This window comes from Taeniopygia guttata, chromosome 3, assembly GCF_048771995.1.
Source record: "Taeniopygia guttata chromosome 3, bTaeGut7.mat, whole genome shotgun sequence".
In the NCBI taxonomy this organism is placed as follows: Eukaryota; Metazoa; Chordata; class Aves; order Passeriformes; family Estrildidae; genus Taeniopygia; species Taeniopygia guttata.
This window is the reverse complement of record NC_133027.1, coordinates 7,584,430-7,604,691: the sequence shown is the minus strand read 5'-3', so window position 1 is coordinate 7,604,691 and position 20,262 is coordinate 7,584,430. Positions and strand designations below refer to the sequence as shown.

Genomic DNA, 20,262 nt, shown 5'->3' with positions numbered 1-20,262 from the left:
GGAGTTGAGGCCAAATTGCAAGAATTGTGTGAGCAACTCTGAAACTACAGGTGGGACTACAGCACTGATGACTGTTCCTATTTGCTGGGAAAAACAGGAGGTTCTGGGTCAGATATCATTACCCATTTGCTGTGCAAAGATGAGATATTATGACTGGAGGTGTCCAGAAGTTTGGGGTTGTGTTTTTCCTATAAAAGTCTGGTATTAAAAGCTGACTTGTGACTTAATAAAATTTTTGACGCAGTAAGGTGTGTGTGTACAGCTGAGATCATCTTGAGTGTCTTGTTGAGATCAAGGTCACAAGATGTAGAAAAGGAGCCAGTTTTGGACAGCAGTGTCCAAGATGTTGAGTGGATGGTATGGAATCAGAGGAGTTGGAGGTGGAAAAAGGAGCTTGGAGGTACAGCAGAGAGGTGCAGCAGCTCTGACTAAAGCTGTTGCCCACTGACATCAAGGATAGCAGTACAAACCATTGGAAATGGTGAAGCAGGAACTAAATGAGAAAGACTCTAGCACCATTTCCCCAGGGTGCTTAGAAGCATGGCAATTTCCCCATTCTTTGCTTGTCACAGAGACTGAAAATTCTCAAAGCAAGGGATTGGTGCTTCATGTGTTTGTGTACAGTGTCCAGAAAGCTGGGATCCCATCCGTGCATATTTGGGCACTACTTAAATGCGTGACATCAAAATAATTATTTTATTAACAGGCTTCTCCTGAAACAAGCAAATAATTTTGCTTAATGTTGGTAGTGATATACTTACACTTTCATTAAGGGGCTTAATTATTTGTTCTCTGATGGTTTAATTTGTTCTCTGAAGTAGTCCTGCAAGGACAGGATTTATTTCAAGGTCTGATAAATAGCTCTGAAATCCTGTGTTCTTTCCCACACATTTTCAGGGGAGAGAATGTAATTATATAATCACTACCTGGATTTTCTTGCTCACTTAGAGAGCAGAACTGTTTTAGCTTCTTGAGAGAATATGAAAGTCACAAAGTGTAATCTGTCATAGATATCTGGATATTTTCTAAGAAAATTATATTTTCTATTCATTTTCTGTGACTTACAGTTTTTCAGTTTGAATTCCTTGTTCCACCTAAGTTACCTGTATAGACTACAGACATAAGTGGAACTCCAAACAGCATAGGATCCTTGAGAGAAATTGCTAGAGGACACTAAAATTCTCTGATAAAAGGATCCTGGTCTTTATTCCTTTCAAAATGGGCAAATTTAGCGTATTTTATCTTGTATTTTATTAACATTGAGAAGTTTCTGGCATTGGTGCTGTCAGACACTGTCTAGATTTAGGAGATAAGAAAATGCAGCCAGGGATGTATAAGCCCATACCAATTATGAAGACAGGGTGACCATAGAGAATCACCTCCTAACATGAAAGAGATTTTGCTTTTTCCTCAAAGCTTTCTTCCACAAAATATCTGAACAAAATACGAATCTGGAACTCATGTAATTTGTAGATTTTTGTTCTTGTCCCCCTCATAACTGCAGTATTTCTACCCCTCTATCTTTCTGACTGCCATTTTGTGCTTATTTTGGCTGTCTCTTGAGGAGCAATAGTGACCTGTGGGCAGTCCTAGTGCAGTCCCTACAGCGAGGTTGCCTCAGGGCTGGTGGGCTACTTGCCACCCTTCGCTGGCTGTGGGAGGGCACGAGCCAGCTAAGGTGGATCGGCACAAACTTTCTGGGGTGGAGTGTTTGTCTTGGAGCTGGTGGTGACAGCAACATTGGCTTCCACTGCAATTTCACCTAATTTGGGTTAAAGTGTTATGGGTATGACGTCAGAAGTTCATAGCACCCTCCTTTTGTGCTGGTCATCCAGGACATTTAAAGATCCTTCTTTCACCTCTGAGAGAACACCTACAGCAAATTCTGCAGGCAGGGTACCTGCACCAGCTGCATTCCTGGTGCTGCTGCCTGGGAGACAACATCCTTGGCAGGAAAGCAGGGGATACCTGCTCAAGCTTGGTGTTGTGTCAGCTGCACTTTCCAGGCTTTGGAGCACTGCTGTGTTGAAGCACAGAGGTGAAGGGATCTTGTCTGCTCTCTCTGTTTGAGCCACGGAGGCTCTTTCTGCCGCTTCTCTCAATAACTCTTGTGAGGAACATTCACATTTATATAGGTTTCAATGGCTTTTTTTTCAGGACTGTAGTTGCAGTGACATGAACTGAGCACTTGGAAGAGAACCCACCTTTTTTAACCATTGTGTGATGGAAATTCCTATGCTCTGTAGAGATACATGTGAAAAAATCCCAGCCTTGCCTGGGATAAGCTATATTTCTATATAGACACTTAAGTATGGTCCATTTGGGTTAGTTTCAGAGGCTTTTCTACTTGGCTATGTTATTCTTATGTAATCCATGAACATTTTTCAAGTGAGATGTGATGGACACGTGCTGGCAACTTTGATTTGAGCAGATGTGCCTTATGCAATTCACTTGTCACCGCTCAGTCCCAGGTGGATAAAGTCTGTTGTGCAACATCCTCTTCCTCAGCCACATGCCACCAGTTGGCAGCCTTGTTGCTGATCTCAGGAGAGGAAAAAACATTGCTGCATTGTAAACAATCCTCTCTACCATTTTCTAGATCAGGTCAAGATAAAGATATGGGGAGATGGAGATGCATGGGGATAAGAAGGTAATTACAGAGGGACTCTGTCAGATTTTATGATTAAAACAAAGACTTTGCTATTTGACTGTTTGATTGTTTTTCCTAATCCTAAACATATTCTGGATGTGTCCTTCCTTGCATTTTCCCCTTCTGATCACTTAATTCACAGCACCAATCTCAATGTCTCATTTGTTTGCTATGGGTAACCAATAGGAATTTCCATGACAGCAGCAGATGTGTTTTGTAAATGAACTATCATTATCCTTTAAAAGAATAAAACTGAGGTTTTTTTTTCTGGAAAGTTGCTTTATGCTGTTTCATTGTATTGTGAAACAATGGCTTGTGTTTACTGTATTCTGTCTACTTTCAGATTACTCCATTTCATGCCTCTTTGGTGCTGTTCATTGGCAAAGCCTCAGGTGCATTTACTGATCCTATTGCTGGCTTTTTTATTAGCAAAAGTAGATGGACAAAAATTGGCCGGCTCATGCCTTGGTAAGTATAAATGTGTACATATATCTATATATATATGTGAATATTGAGTCTTGTGATCATATAGCCATCTCACTGAATTAGTCTCAGGGATTGTATTCATTCACATATATAAAATAAAAACTAAAAACTGCCATGTCATGTTTAACTTGTTCACACATGAAAACACAAAAGAAATTTTATATCACTGGAGATGCAAGCCAAGAAATAAACCCAAGAGACTGTATTTTTAGCAAAACTGAAAGCTGAGATCTAAAAATTTCTTAAATCTGTGGCTGAATTTTCATCTTTGTCTACATTTTTTTAGTTTGACTTCATTCTTCCACAAAGTTGGAACTTATTTCTACTTATGTCCTAGAGTGCCTTCACATCTCACAATCAGCCTTTCAGGAGCTCCTTTAACTGCCCAGGCCTTTCAGTTCAGGGAAGGATGCGTGCACAGCTGTAGAACAGATGTGTGCATGGGTGTGGAATAGATGTGACACCATGGCACTGAAGGGCTCAGCAGCCAGCACTGCCAGGGCACTGTGTGAGGCTCCTCTTACAGCACTCAGCAGGCTCCTGCTTCTCTTACATCCCATAGTCAGAACAGTTCATTAAAAAGTCGCCATGACTCTTACTTACAGTGACTGAGATGTTGTAAGGTTTTGATTTTTTGTGAAGGAAGTGTGTGATGCTTCATTGTGACATCTTACCTGTGTGCATGTGCTGTCCATGTGCTCTAAGGAGGAGGTTGAACAATGAATGTTGCCCATATAGGAACAAGATTGGCAGCTGTGAAGCAAGAAAAATTGGAAAAGATTGGATCATATTAAAGGAACTCATCTATGCCACAGGGCATATGTTTGTTGTTTTTTAGTATTTTGGAAGCCAAGAAGAGATTTTCGACTTTGTGAAATAGGGAGTCTTTCATCATGTTATCTCATACATTATATCAAACTTGATTTACTACAAAAATCTAAGAGTAAATGTGCCATGAGCAAGGAAGGTGAAATTTCAGGGAAAATGAGCACAGATTTTTAGCTGGTTCTCTTGCTGTTGTGCTGTTTTACGGCTACAGAAACTTGTCCGTGGGCAGCTTATACTGACAAAATGGAGAAGGCAAGCACACATTGGAAAAAGGCTGAGATCATCTGCTCTTGGCCCTTCAGGTTGAAGTTAACCTTTTTGTCAAGTCTCATGGGAAAAGAGGAGCTTACTGCTGTTCCTCTTTTCAGGATTTGGTTGGAAGCCAGGTAAATGGTGTGGTTTTTAATGACCACTGAATTAACCTAGTAAGCAAGCTATCCAAAAGTAAAACAATGAAATTTTTATACAAATGCCATTAGAAGTATTCTGATGCTTTGTTTATTTTCTTTTTTTTTAAGTTCTCTGAAAATACAGCAAGTCCATGTGTTTATTGTTAGTGTTACATTGATGTTAGAATGATTCCTGTCATAGCACAATCATGAATTTATCAGCCCTTTTCACTGCAAACCAGCTCCAGCACATCTTGCACTTCTTACAGGAAAAGTGCTTATCTAACACCACCTTTTATCAAACAACTGCTTTCTTTACTGCAGAATTTTGTCTGGGGTTTTTTAGTAGCACTAATATTTTTGTGTAAATTCTGTTTCTAGACTTTGAGAGTCAGGCTATTTTTTTTTTTACAAAGCAAAGAAAGGGTCTTCCCTTAGCTTAAAAATACTTCAGTATTTTGATTTTTTTTTCTGACTTCTTAACAATCTAGGATGAAGCAATGGATTTTTTTCAGTCAGAAAAGCTTGCCTGCAAAGCAAGAACTTTAGTAAGGGAAGTGAATGTTTAATTATCACTTAATACTGTCCTCAGTATAACACAAAGTCATCAATCACTTACTTAATGGCTTTAAAGGGCAGAAGCAGCCATTGACTTGAAATACTGGTTGAACATTTTGTCACAAGAGATAATAGCTGACAAAAAATTCAGCAACTCCAGCAAGGCTTTGAAAACTCCCTGGCATCAGAGAGGAAAGGAAAATGTGGGAAAGGGAGAACAATACCAAGAGGGTTTTTGCTAAGAAGTTGCATGAAAAAGTGGCTGTGAGGATATTTAGTGCGGTGACTCTGCCTGGACACCATCTGGAAGAGCTCATGCTTTTGGAGAGGAAGGTAGATTCGCTGAGATGTGTTAGGATTTTACCCTTGTTTTCCATTGCTGTGGGTGAACTGTGCGCTGAGGACTGGAGGGACAGAGAATATCAGAACCTGGCACTTTCCTGGTAAATGTTCAGCTCCCAGTGATGCTGTCCATCCCAAAGAGCAGTGTGGGAAAGCCATTGTTTTACTAAACTATTTACCCACATTACTCTTTTGTATTCCAGGTTTTCAGTTCACGATTGCAAAATAATCAGCTGACCCCCAATGTCAGTAGTGCTGTTGTGAAGGGATTAATCTGTTTTCTCTTTTATGTGTTGGGAAATTTTTTGTTAGGATCTTGGTCATCTGAATACATTGTTCAGTGCCTGATTTACAAGAATACAGGACAGGCCTGATGCTGCAGCTCAGACTTTTAGGAAATAATAGCATCTGACCAATTCTGTATCATGGAGTTTGACAAATGCTATTTACTTGAAATAGGTTTCAGACTAATGTCATTAATTGCTGGTTAATGGCAATATCTGGAATACAAGTTTTTGTGGTTCTTTTTTTTAAGCCACCTTCCTCTCTGAAGATGATCCTTTTGTGTTTGAAGCAATTAGGAATTAAATGGAGGAAATTATCATATACCCAACTAGACACAGAGTGTAGGAGCTTTCACAACGGGCTGTCCATTGTCTCTTTTGCTTTTTTGAGTGTTTTTAAGTCTATCAACATATTTGCCATTGCTTGAAGAGCAGTGAAGACACTAAGTTCAGAGGAAAACCAAAGGCACTAAAATTAGAAGGGGGAATATCAATAATAAGTAAACTCATATAAAAATTTCTGGAGTATGCAAAGACATGATGACAGATCTTAGTATTTTAGTAGTTCTTTCTAATAAATGTGTAATCTGAGACATGTGCCAAGGAATGGTGACATAGGTGTGCTGTTACAGTACATATGAAAGGAAATTATGTCTCTTCTGAGTGGGATATTAATTGAAGCGTAGCTCTTTTCTTTCTGATTTGCAGAGGACTTTTCTGATTTATGAAGGGATTAATCAGTGTATTTATATATTTAATATTAATATATTTTATATAATCTGTGTATTTAATGCACACTAACTTTTGATATTTAAAAGCATACATTACTGCAGTTAGAAAAACTGCATATTAAATGAATTGTGTTATATTGATTATTAGCAGGAAAATGTAATGCACTTTGCTATCATTATTTTAAGATTATTGATGTGTTGATTTTAAGATTGTTAATTTTCTTCTCAGGGTGCTGGCATGTACGCCCTTCACCATGGTCTCCTATTTTTTAATGTGGTACCTGCCTCCGTTTGTCTCAGGAAGAGTTGCTTGGTATCTGACTTTCCACTGCCTTTTCCAAGCACTGACCACGGTAAGTAGATTACAGGCCATGATGTTCTCAGCAGGAACTTGCTTGTTGTCTGTCTATATTAGAGCATTCATATTTAGTAAACTTGTTTTCACATCTTACTTCAACTTCTAGTGAGTTTAAGGGCCAGGCATATGCCCTTTTATCAAACTCTGCTGGTTGATGGTTTCTGCCAATGTTTTTTATGGTAAATGACCTGCTAATTCATCCAGGTTGCCTCCAGTTTCCTCAACTCATTCTTGTATAGATGTTCAGATTCCTAATTCCAGTTAGACATCCAACTTCTCATAACTTTTCTTCTCAGGAGCATATGAGGAATTCTGTATTCCTATATTAATTTTGAATATTTCCTTAAGTCCTTTGTTTCCCCAGTAGAAAGATGGTTCAGAAGACATCCATTATGGTTTAAAATAATTTCTTTCATCTTTCTTTTGAAAGGGAAACACAGGGTTTCCATGGAAGAGTTTTGAAAATGTGCACATGTGCCATTTTTGATGGAGGTGAATAGAAATGCATTTTGTACAAACTTTGTGGGATGCAGAGTGTAAGAGTTAGTTTGGCTACAGATCTCTGGGGTGGTGGGAACACCACAGAGAACTTGGTTATTCAAGCAGGTTCATGTCCCAGTTTCACTTTGCAATGGTTTTAACTTACGCTTAACTCAAGGAGTGTGTAGCACAGTGGTGCTGAAAGACAGAGTAGTTTTCACTTTTATCTCCTGGATTTACATGATTAGACAGATATGTGAAATATTTCAGGTATTTGTGTAGTCTTCTGGCTTGAATAAAGTGGAAAAGTATTTCTTTTTTGTGGCTTTGCTTTCTGTTAGTTAGCTCAAGCTAGGAATATGATAGTGTCCTAGTGCAAAGAAATCAAAATTATTTCAGTCTCTCTGTGAAGGATGTTTTCCCAAGGAAGCTGAAGAAGCACAACATCAAGGTAAACACTCTGGGTATTTTATTGTTTATTATTTGTGTTCTGAAAGTTATTGTTTTCCTTTTATATGCTTTACAAACCAGAAAGAAAAGGCAGGTCTTTGTGCAAAAAGATTGGGGTTCTCAGTGTTCTGAACGAATGTTCTAATTAATTCCAAGGTCCCATTAAACCATTTTCCCGGATAGCAAAAGAATACAGCAGTTTTACCCTGACATTTCCTATGGTCTTTCTTTCCATAGTTATTCCAAGTACCATACTCTGCCCTCACCATGTTTCTCAGCACGGACCAGAAGGACAGAGATTCTGCAACAGCATATAGTGAGTGTGATCTGGGCTCTCTCTTGGGGATTGGGGCTGAGTTTTATTGAAAATCCTTTTTAATCTATAGGAGGTTCCTAGTGATTTGTGTCCCTAAACTGGACTTTTAGAATAATGTTTTAATATGTGATGAAAACTAATTTGTCTTCAAAGGAATTTCATTTTTCTAGTTAAGTAAGAGACGTTAATATTTAATTGTCTCAAACTGTCTGTTTAGCTATAAACTCTGTTTGGTTTATTGCTAGCCAGAGGAAACAATAAAAAAATCACTCCTAACCAAGTCAGGGTAAGGAATAATGATTTAATTTCAAGGTGATTTGTAGGGGAAAAAACAAGAAACATTCAATTAAAGAAAGGATGAAAGTAATTTTGAGGTGTTTGTTGTTTTGGTTTTATTTGGAGTTTGTTGTTTTGTTTTGTTGCCTTCTTTTTTTAGTTCATATTTCCTTAGATTTATGTGTTTCACGTTATTCAACATGAAATTCAAATCCCAAACCTGTTTTCTCTGAAGGAAATTTGAGAACTCATAGAAACAAGACAGTTAACCTCACCAAAAAGGAAAATAACTTTGTGTGCCTGTTCACACCAACTGAAATATCTTTTTTCATTTCATCTGTGTTTTTAAATTAATTCTGACATACACCAGGTAGTTCAAAGGCAGCTCTTGTTGTAATATAGCTAGCACTCTGAGTGTATTAGTTAAAAGAATGAGACTTTCTAGACTATATCTCTGGCTCTTCAACAACCAAAACCAAATAAATTTTAGCTTTGAAGCAAATCAATCAGACCAAAAAAAGCACAGTGAAAATATTTTCAAGATTTCCTGTATAGATCACAAATTGAATGCAAGAACAGTTTCTTCCCTCCTACTCTCTTCAGCTCTGTTCTTGTGCCTTCTTTACTGTGTAACTGCATTAAGCAAGGTAAAGAGAAAAAAGTCAAATCTTACATGAAAGACTTCTCTTTGTCTTAACTTGTCTTTAAAGTGTTGGTTTAGAGTAACTTGTAGGTTTTTGTGTTGCATCTGTTTTCTCTTCCTGGCAAGATCCCTTTTCTCTTCCATTAGTCCTTCTAACCCTCAATATACTTGATTATGTTGAAACCCACAGAGGCACAGTGAAACAGAAAGAAGTAATAAAAATCTAATGTCAAAAATTCTAGCTATGACATCCCCTGAGTAACCCAATCCCTCTGCAGAGATGTGGAACTGTTGTAATTTGCTTTACCATCAACTATCTTTAAGAAAAAGTCTGGACTGGCAGTCACAGGACAGGACTAAACAGCAGGTGATTCCAGTTGTGTTATATTCTTTAGCACTGACTGTATTCTGAGTCATCTGGCCTAAATTCTAACTAAATCCATATACCTAGTGTTTTCTATTGTCTGGCTTTATGTCTTCAGAGGCTGTGATCCAAATAAATGTGCTTTCTGATCGGCTAGTCCCATGCAGGCCTTCACAGGCATGTGAAACTTGTACTCATAAAAGCTGTTGAACTCTGTGGCTGAGAAGTGTCATACATTTATGGTGTCAATTTATTGTTCAGAAAGGGTTTAGCTTTTGAGTGTACAGCTGTTCTCCTAAGCCAAATTAAGGTGGTGGACTGAACCATAGTTTTGACTTTTCAAATGTTGGTATTTTTGTGCATGTTGGTATAATATTTGTTTGGAGCAAAGTTTTCTTGTAGTGGTTATGCTTATGTGAGGACCTTTTTCTTTACCTTTTCCTTTTTTGGTAAGTGTTTTACTTAGACACTTCTGCCTCTCTTTGGGCTTCATAGAGAATTCTTCCTGTTGATAGACTGTCTTGGATGCAGTCAGTTGTTCAGGCATTTCTTCAACTGTAAAAGAAAAACAGCTGTGTAATGTGAAGTGTGCTCTTAAAAATAAGGTTGGGACCAGAGGATCCATTACCCTCTGCTGGAGACAAGCAGAACTGCTTATTATAAATTTGATTCTACTGTTGTTATAAATGCAAGGTAGAAATACTGGATTGCAAAGTTGCTTTAACATAACTCCTATTTACATTCTGGCCAAAATATAACCCACTTCAAGGTACAGTCTGCTGGCAGATCAGCTTTCTTGGCTGATGTGGAAATTAATACATCGTAAATTCTGAGCACACAAGAAGGATACCTGTTCCTCAGCTCTGGCTACTACTTAGAAAATAAAGTTTCACAGTGGTTGTATTTCTGGTGCCTCTAATGATGCTTCTGGGTTTTATTCTATAAAAGTTCTTGATAAAATGCAGATGTAGAGCCCTAGACAAGGGTTATGAATGTGTAGGTGGTGTTTTGAATGAAAGGTGTGATTTGAGGGCATTGCTTTGCACTGAATTTGGAAGCTCTGCAATGCCCAACTGAGATCAGTTTATATCCAAACACTTCAGACCATATTGGGGTTACATTTTCACCATCTGCCAGGATTTTGTGTGCATGGACTGAATTGCAGCATTGCTGGTAAGATTGGATGTGAAGTTTGGGGAAGGGGCTCCTTTTATTTCCCATTGGCTTAAATTAATGTTACATGGCACCTCAAATTTTCCACTCAAAAGCATTCTCACTTTGGGAACAAAGTAGCAATGGTTTAAAAGGTTCAGGTCTCCTAGGGAGCCTCTCTTCCCTTTTCCTTACTGGATCTCACATAGCTACACACATCCTGCATTGCTGCACTGTCTGAACCCCTCAGTCTGTGTGTGTTGCCCTCCCTTTAGATGGTGAAGTATTTTTATTCCTTTACAGGGACACACAAAAAGTCACGTGTCTGAGGTCACCTAGGAAGGCTGTTATCCATCAGGGACTTGAATAAACATGAATCTAGGAGCTTTTGAAACAGCTGTCACTTCCCAGAGGGAGTATGAGAACCACCAGGACACAACCTGCTGTGGAAGCATCCCTTCAGAATTCTCCATGGTGCTTCTCAGAAAGGAACATATGACCCTGAAAGCCACTGAAAGAGAAAAAATAGAAAGAAAAAAAAAAAAAGCCTGAAGTCTGGGTCAATGAGAAGTCCATTCTCTCACAAATCAGAAGACTTTTCCCCCATCCTTAATCTGTTCATGCATTCAGCCCTAATGTATCTTTATGCAAAATGTGTAAAAAGTCCCTGGAGCTAGGACAGGAATTCAGTTTATCTCCTGGACATGGGGAAGCTGGATATGGCCATATTGCAGGGGAACAGGCACAGTAGGCTTGAAATCCCTCAGGGTAAGGAGGGTCTAGAACCCAGATTTCTCACCATTTGCCTTAACAGAGCTGCAACACCTGGTTGGGTTGTTGATCAATTTCATGAGATGATACCCATGGTTAGATTTTTGTTTTCCTAAGTGGAGGCTTTGGTTGGCTTTTTTTTCAGATGATCCCATTCTTTTGGTGAGAATTAATGATCTGAATTGTTCTCTGAGGCTGAGGTAGATAGTTCTGCCTGACTCTGGCCTTAGGCAATTGAGAAAAACACCCGTTGTTTCAAAGGGCTTTGTGGCTGTACTATTTCCATAGACCTGAGGCAAGTATCACTTTATTTTACAGTTGGAGGACTCATAAGTCTGACTAGATAAGTGTTTCACAAGTTGCTGTTGAGTTTGAGATGAACAGTCTGTCGTCATGACTCCAAGTCCTACTTTGGAAAAAATGGCATTTAAAAAGTAGTACTACTCTGGTCCTCAAGATGAAAGGTCTCCACATTATCCCTTTGTGGCTTCTAATCTCAGCATTCACATCTCTTATGCAGCTTGTATAGAAAAGGCTCTTTCATGGATGCTTCTTCTCAAAGCTGATGAGAAAATAAGTGACAAAACTCTCTTTCCTTGAAACTGTTCTATTACTGACCTTTCAGTTCTTCTGTTCTTGCTCATTCCTGTGAGAGGAAATGGTTTGATAACATTTCTCGTCAGTGAGACAGATGAGCACGATTCTAATCCTCAATGCACATTTGTGCTTCCATTCTTTAGGAATGACCGTGGAAATGCTTGGGACCTTGATTGGAGCTGCACTTCAGGGGCAGATTGTGGCCAGCGCTCACGTCTCTCCCCACTGTACTGTGAATCCCTCAGTAAACACCACTGACTCCTGGCATGACACTCCCAGCATTCCAGACCCCTCAGACCCCCTGTCTCATCAAGTAAGTGTCTGTGGGAACACACTAAAATATCCTATGGAGAAGGGTGGGGAAGTTTCTCTAATACCAGATCATATCCAGCTGGATGAGCGTGAACACGACTTCCTTGGAATCAGTGATGCTGGAGCTGAGGCAGTGACCTTTCACAGACAATACTTTCCATCTTTGTTGTCCTTGCAACCCCTCCTCAGTGTGATGCCAGAATTTCTTTGAGGAGCTTTGCAGGAGGTGCCAAACCCATAAAGCAGCTGGGAGGGACATGGCCACCCTTTCTTTTCTCAAGGGGCTGATTTACAGTTTATAGAAGTGTAGTAAGAAAAGCACATTTTACCCCTACAGAAATACTCCAACCAGTTCTGGGGTCCCCAGCACGAGAAAGACATGGACCTATTAGAGCAGAGCCAGAGGGAGGTCATAAAAATGGTCAGAAGGTTGGAGGACTTCTCCTGTGAATACAGGCTGAGAGAGTTGGATTTGTTCAGCCCGGAGGAGAGAAAATTCCAGGGAGAACTTATTGCAGTCTTTCAGTACAAAAAGTGGGTTTTTTTAAGAATGATGGAAGAAACTTTTAACCAGGGTTTTTGACAGGACAGGACAAGAAGGATTTTTTTTTTTTTTTTTTTTTTTTTTACAATGGGGCTCAGAGCAGCCTGGTCCAGTGGAAGATGTCCTTGCCCATGGTAGAGAGTTGAAATGAGATGATCTTTGAATGTCCCACACAACCCAAAGCATTCTCAGCTTCCATGAAAAAAGGGTGGCTACAGCAGGATCTTTCGGTTCAGCACCACTGATTTCCAAAGGAGTTACCACTGGAGATCTCCTCTACACATAATGGCAATTTTGTGAACCAAATTCTAAGTCCCGTTTGGAATCTGTATTTTTGTGAAGTCACAAAGCACTGCTGAAAGTAAATGGTTGGTAACACCCCATTACTGGAGGCAGATCTCAGTGGTTAACATGTGGAATGAACCTGGGGATCCATGCTTGTTTATTTAATTTTCCATGACAGGCTTTTCCTGTAATTTTGCACAAATAATTTAATCTCCTCGTACTTGAGTTTTATATTTTTTGAGAAACAAAGAAGGTTTTGTATCTGGGAGGAAAACCTAAAACCTGATCCAAACCTCAGTTAACACAATTTGATAGTCTTCCATTGTTTGCAGTGGTCTTGAAACAGGCCTTGAATTAAACAATTACATTGTGTAGTGGTTTTTTTCCCTATGTCACTTGTGAAATCAGCAGATTGTTGGTTCCAATTTACCAACTGCTGGATTCATCCTTTCTTTTTATACTTTCATCTGCTGCTCTGTCAGTGCAAGTCCCAACCAGTATATAAAATATCCCATGAAGAAGATTCCTTGACCTGAATCTAATCTCAAATGCTTGATGCAAATGAGGAAGTACATATTTGTGCTCTTCCACTACTCTGCAGTGGAGTAGCTCCTATTATCATGCTTCAGCAGCAGTAAAACCACAAGCTAAGGTATGTTTTTATCTATCTTTTGGATTTGCATACTCAGGCATCAGCACTGGTGGTCCAGGAAGGGATAAAAGCCTTGTCTCCCCCCATTCTCAGACACTATTCTTTGCCTCTGTGCCACCTGATCCTTGGTTTTTTTTGGCACAAGCTTCTCATAAAGCTGATTTGGGCAACAGTCTGAGGACAGCCGGGCTGCTTCTCTAAGTGGCCATGCCATTTTGTGGCTGAATAGCATGTTTTTGAAGATGTTTGTTTGGTAACATGTAGTGTGTGATTTAATGAGACACAGAACATCATCCTGCCTTCCTTTTTAGCTCCTGGGACAATGGTTGGGTGTAGAACACTTCTGTGTTTATTACACCTCTGTGAATTGTCAAGATGAGTACTTTGAAAAGTCATGGAGCAAGCTGAATTTCATTGCACAGCTGTTTCCCTGTCTGAACCTGCTTCAGACTAAAATCCCCAATTTCTATTTTGAAACCTCTGAAATGGCTTTCAAGGGGAAAAAAATATACAATCTTGATTTATTTCCTTAATGTTTAACCATATGTGCTTTCCTGTCCTTTTTGAGGTAGGAGGGAGATGGAGAAAGAAACTCACAATGGGTTGAAAGTAGTTTTTTATTTTAAAAAACTTGCAAAAATCCATAGTCTAAAGTAGCCAGACTTTGTAGGTAGAGGCATTATCTTTAATTAAACTAGATACTAAGACTGGGAAATGATGGGAAAGCTGTTAGACACAAACATTTTTCAGATCTGAAGAAGTTACAGTGTGACTGGAAACCTGCCCTTTCTTCACTCCACACACAGCAGAATATGCACCTAATTAATTGCAAAATAAAGAGGAGATCTTGACTTGGATCTTGATGGATCTTGAATTTTGGTTGTATGGCTGATGGACATTAAGTTACAAGTAGAGGCAAGACTAGATTAATTGAACGTGAAGTACCTCCATCAGGAAATATTTAGAAGAGGGCAAATCTTGACTTTCTTTTAGTGCCCTTCAGGAGTATGAGCCTGACTCTTTTTTGTCACAAGGACTAATTCTTAGCTGCTCAAGAGCACAGGTTTTCAAAAGCACTTAGTGAACAACTGGTATTATTTTGCTTCTTATTGAAAAAAAAGAAGGGGAAGAAATGGTAATTTTAAAGCTCTCCTGAAGTTGTTACTATAAGCTTATGAATGGATCTTTATTACTGGAAACCAAACATGGATCTTGATAGAGTTGTAGATGGGCTACTGAGTTTTGCTCAGGGTTAGAGAATCTTATTTGACCTACCATGAGTATCCTTGATTGTCTAAGCTCAAATTACATTTAATGATGGCCTATGAAACACAACATTTAATTCAAATACTTCAAACAAATTAATAAATACATTAAAAAAATATAAAATTCATAAAGGAGTCCTGTTACTATCCTTTTTTTTTTCATCACTTTCTCTCCTGGCTCGGCTACATTTCAGGCTGAAATTGCCTTGTTTAAGTGAATTCAGATATCTCTACTACAGCACTCTGAGTTCAGTGCAAGCCATAGCCAACAGTGTGAAAGTACTCTGTGACTTAATTTATAGCTCTGATATTAAAAAATCCCAAACATTTATCTGATATAAAGAATAGTCTGGCATTCCTTTATCTCACCATATTATTTTCTGAAATGTAAACAACTTAACAAAAGATGTTTCTTGAAAATTTTCTATTCTTACATGGTTCATCTGAATGCATTTGCACCGATATTAATTGTCTTTATATTTTGAAGCACATTCTTGTAATTTAATTTTTTTTACCAGCACTTCTTAGACTTATAATAGTTTCATCTACAATATATAACCAATTAATTTGGAATTCAGTTTTCCTATCAAGTAATCATTGTTTCATAAAGCTCTATAAGCTATCTTTGATAACACAGTATAAGGTAAATTATTATATCATACTAAATAAAAATATTTTTTAAAGCTTTAATCCAAAGTCAGTGTAATCAGAGTCAGAAACAGTAAATGTGATCTGGTGGTGTGGGAGGTATCCTTGGAGGGTTTGCTCCCCTGGCTAAAAGAAAGCAAAGGCTTCTGAATTTGCTTGGATATTTCACTAAATAACTGGGAAAACCAGCATGCAAGGTACCATAATCTCAAAACATTGGCATGTAAATATGATTTCTAAAATTCATTATTATCATCATGTGCCATTATTATAATTATGTATAAATGCAGAAACTGTAGTAACTATGTTTACATTAGTACTGAGAACTCTCCCATACACCATGAAATTCCAGATTGCAGTCTGTGTAGCCAGATCAACTGGATTTATTGAAAATTAGAATGTCTCCGTGGATGATGCATGGTTTTGATTAGGTGACTGTGTATGTCTGTAGTTAGTCTCAATATAAGCAAATTTTTAAAACATTCAGGTTGCCAACACAGTAACCCTTTTGTTCACTGCTTTTTTTTTTCCTTCAAGAAGTATATACTTATATGACCTGAATTTATCCTAAGGCAGGTGTGGTTTATAAATGAATTGCAGAAGGGAGTATTTTTCAGAGAGGTAGCAGATGGATTTGGCTGTATGAAGATAGGTATTTCTTCATTTGCAGGTGTCTTACCAAAAAGGGACTGAAATTTTCATAATGACTTGCTGTTCTGTCAAAATTTCAAATGTTTTTTTTTCCTTTTGAAAGGCAAAAGTTTACATGATTGCAGCAGGGGTCATAGCAGGTGTGTATCTTCTTGGAATCATCGTTCTTTTTCTTGGAGTAAAGGAAAGGGATGGTAAGTTGTATTTAAATATGCCTCGATTTAATAATAGTTATTTCACATTCCTTTATTCAAAAGATTTTTATTGTATATATTCTGCTTCTCTTAGATCCTTATGCCTTAAATTCAGACAGAGCAATTCCTTTTTGTAAGGGGCTTGCACTCACCATGAAGCATGGTCCATATGTGAAGCTTACAGCTTCGTTTCTTCTCATCTCGACAGCAGTTCAGGTAACTTCAGACCCTCTCAGTCTGTGTGTTGGCCTCATTCCACTCCCAGCATGGGAGAGTCTGAAATGCAAATAACCTTTGGCTGGTGACTGGAGGGGTGATCTAGGGGGTGTTGCCTTCCCCTGTAAATCAGTAGGGAACCAGAGTCCTCTTTTGGTGCCTGGGGTCCTGTGTGGCTGGAGATGGTTCTTACAAAGGAGAAGCATAGCCAAAGTCCTGACCATTTAAAGACTTTTTTCTTTTCTGTTCTTTTTTTGTTTTTTTCCCATAAAAGGTGAAGAACTAGTCCTAGTGACCCAACTGGGTCATTCTGTGTTATCCATCCACAGTCTCCTGTGGTTTCAGTTGCTTAGAGAATGCTTTTTCTCTTCTGTCTGTTCCTCTCTCTGTGTGCCCTGTTTAAACTGTTGCCCCTCTCTTTTGCGTAGGCAACTGCTCTCAGATAGTGGCTGAACTGGGTCTTGTGGAGTTTTTTGTGATGGAAGGCATTAGGTCAGAGTAAGAAGACATTCAGAGGCAGGAGGCCTCACCTGTGTCAGAGTTAGGTAGAGCTCATTTTGAAATGAGGACCTGCAATTGGATGTGGCTCTCACGAAAAGATGTTGTGCACCCTCCCATAGAGAGGAGCTGTAGAAAAGCCACTCAGTAAGAAACCCTCACTCCCCGTAAGTACAGCAGGCTTTTAAGCCTGACTTTTAGGACATGTTCAATTCAGTAAATGTATTATTTTACTCTGAACTTGTACATATCAGTTGAAGTTTGCTTTATTTTGAAAAGCAAATAATTATCACATTTTTGCCAAGAGACTCTTAATCACGTGAACCATTGATCAAGGGAGTATCAGGACAGAAGGCAAGAATATGACATGTAAGAGAGCAGTTCTGTGCTCACCAGGAGTCTTGGTGAATTATTAAGTTCCTTGGAAGGACTGCTTAAAAGTTTGTTTGCCAAAGGAGCACTGAATTTTTTTGTTGGCCTGAATTTGGGCATAGCATCTGCTAGTCCTTACTGGAATACCCAAGGGTGAGATACAATAACAGAAGTTATTTCTGCTCGTGTCTGGGATCTGCAAGTACTGTGGGCAACTGCAGAGACAGGGAGAAGATGAAAGATGAAAGGTCTCTTATTGTCCACATCCTTCCAGCATCATTCAGTCAGCAGGGATACAGAGCACATCTGGTTGCTGGCAGCCAACTACTTGCTGACAGCACCCAGAGAGGAAAAGATCAGCTCAGTCCATATCTCTCTGCTCTGCTGTTTGTGCAGACTGAAGGGAAGGTGTGAGGGGAGGCAGAAGCTGGAAGCTCTGTTACTGCAGTTGAGCCAGCATGAGCAACCCTTGCTGCTGTTATTTGAGGGACAGACACTGATTTTGTGGAATTTAGAGAGTGGATCACTCACTGCTCAGCAAAAGGAATGGGCAGGTAAAGATGCATCAGCTGTAATTCCAGAGTGTGATATCCTATGTCTAAAATTAGGGCAGCATAAACAGGGACACAACCAGGGAAGGGTTTTGTAACAATAGAGACAGGATACAACTTTTTGGATATCCTAATTTGTATACAGGTGATTTGCCACCTATAATATAAAAGCACAAAAAGGAGCAAGAATTTATCCATGCTGCTGTGGCATGAGTATTAAATCCTCCTCTGTCACTCTGCTTCTGCAGAATTGCTGGAGCTGGACCTCCATCATATTCTGGTGTTCAGAATCCCCCTGAGTTCTGCAGAAGCATGATGGTGGCAGTGGCCTCACCTGTCATATAACACAGTGCAGTTAGATCCTCCCATCTGATGAGGATTCAGTTGTAAGGAGATATCTGACCCAAAGCTACACTCTATAGCTGAGGGTGCATACAAAACCAGCTGCTTTACTGCAGGAAGTTGGCAGGAGTGTTATTACAGCTGAAACATTACTTGTTTTGGAGTCAGAGCTTCTGTGGAAAGATTTATGGCCTTGCTGAGGAAGAGAAAGGGCAGTTTCTTGCAGTAGCCTGCAGCTGAGACAACACAAGGCAATTGAGACATAGGGAATAAAGTCTCGAGACAGAATCCTTTCATAGGGCCATTTCTGTTTTGGTCAATTTTATGCTCTGTTAGGTGTGGCTTACCTGTTGCTTGTCCCGGCATTACTGGCATGTTATTCCAATGATAATGGGACAGTTATTGCTTCTTTTTGTTGCAAACAAGGGAAGAATGAGACTCCCAAACCCTACATTTAACAAATCAGTCACCGACTATATTTAACTAATATGGAGTATAATGCAATTTTTGTCTTTTTAAATTTTTCCATTGCCGTTTGGTGATCACCAAATGTCTAAAATTCCACAGCTGGAGCAGGGAAACTTTGTCCTGTTCTGCACTCATGCTGCTGGCCTCCGCAATCACTTCCAGTATTTGGTGGTGACCATCTTGGTGAGTTGCACTTCTCTCCCAAATATTACCTGGTTCTTGCTGGGCTTTGGCACAAAATTACAGAATACAGGAAGAGTTTTGTGTCTCAGCAAAGCTGTTAGGAAGCTACACTATCTTTTGCATTGTCTGTTTGAAATAAAGCTGGTGTTCCCTACTGCAGTTCTAAAAAATAGTAGTTTGGAGCTTTTAATTAATTCCTTGTTGTTTTTACCTGTAAGCCACAGCTTCTATAAAAGGCAGAAGCTTCTTTGAGAAAGGAGGTCTGGAATTTTACCTCCTTTGTCCCTTTCCCCAGTCTTATGTGCTTAAAATTAAACAACTTCAATTTGCATATTCATACACACAACTCCTCTGGGCTAGGCAGCTTGCTAGGATAAATATTTTAAATATCCAGAAATATGAAGATTCCTCTCTAAAGCAATTGGCAGTGTGATAAAAAGATCATTTTAGAGAATTTTTTTCTTAACATGAGGAGGTAGAAGTCTGCTTGCTTAGGTGTTACTTACCCTTTCCCACATTATAAGACATACCTTTTCCAAAACCATTAAAACCAAGATGTTGGAGAGCAAAAGAGGAGTGCTGGGTATCTTAAGGCTCTGCAAGTGATGGTCACCAAGAAGAGAGACAAGAAACAGCAGAGGTAAAGTGAGTAAAGACCAAAATATAACTAACAATTAGATGACATTTAAATAAAGGTCAAGTGTGAGGGTGCCATTAGTAGCAATTCTTCAGTGCACAGGTAGTACATTGCTTGTGGATGTTGCTGCCATGGGTGAGTAGTTCGGTGTCTGAAACAGTAATGTCGACTGCACGCAACTGTTTCTCTTACAGATTGCTCCTAAGAAGGGACATGCAGAATGGAATGTACTCTTAAGTATATCTTAGGCTAGATTTATCTTGCACTTCAGCTTTCTTCCTGTATCATAGGGTAGAGCTAAATTCATTCATCATTTGTCAGGTTCAGGCAGTGTGGCAAAAGGAATTAGCACAAAGTGTGGCTGTTTCCAGTATGTTTGAACTTTAATGACTGAGCACAGCTTTGACTGCTATGGCTCGCATTAGAAAAGGAAATTTTAAGACACCGTCTTCTAAGATTTGACTGTGGAAAATCCTCTGTGGATAGCTTAACAACGAATTTTAGAAGGTCACTCAAAAGATGAGAAGAAACAAGAATCTGCATGTTCACCTTCCTTTCAGGCTTTTATGTACTAGACGAAAAGATGTCTGTGAGCTCTACAGCTGAAGAAGACAGTGGAAGTAAGCACAGTACAGATACAGGTTTTTGTCCCTTGTAGGTGTCAGCAGCCGTGAGTGTTCCCTTCTGGCAGAAGTTTCTGCAGAGATTTGGCAAGAAGTGTGCAGCATGTGGGATTTCGGTAAGCAAATCCTCTGAGAAAAAAAATAAA

At 39.2% G+C, this 20,262-nt stretch overlaps 1 protein-coding gene across 1 annotated transcript in view; it reads left to right on the top strand.

The window, feature by feature from the left end:
- The window catches only part of MFSD2B (MFSD2 lysolipid transporter B, sphingolipid), a 40,512-nt gene that overhangs the window by 8,756 nt on the left and 11,494 nt on the right, over positions 1-20,262 (top strand). Inside the window, 8 exon segments of the mRNA XM_002188830.6 lie at positions 2,994-3,118; positions 6,498-6,621; positions 7,794-7,872; positions 11,819-11,988; positions 16,136-16,226; positions 16,321-16,442; positions 18,773-18,856; positions 20,152-20,232. Of these exon segments, the coding sequence (XP_002188866.5) occupies positions 2,994-3,118; positions 6,498-6,621; positions 7,794-7,872; positions 11,819-11,988; positions 16,136-16,226; positions 16,321-16,442; positions 18,773-18,856; positions 20,152-20,232 (876 nt within the window).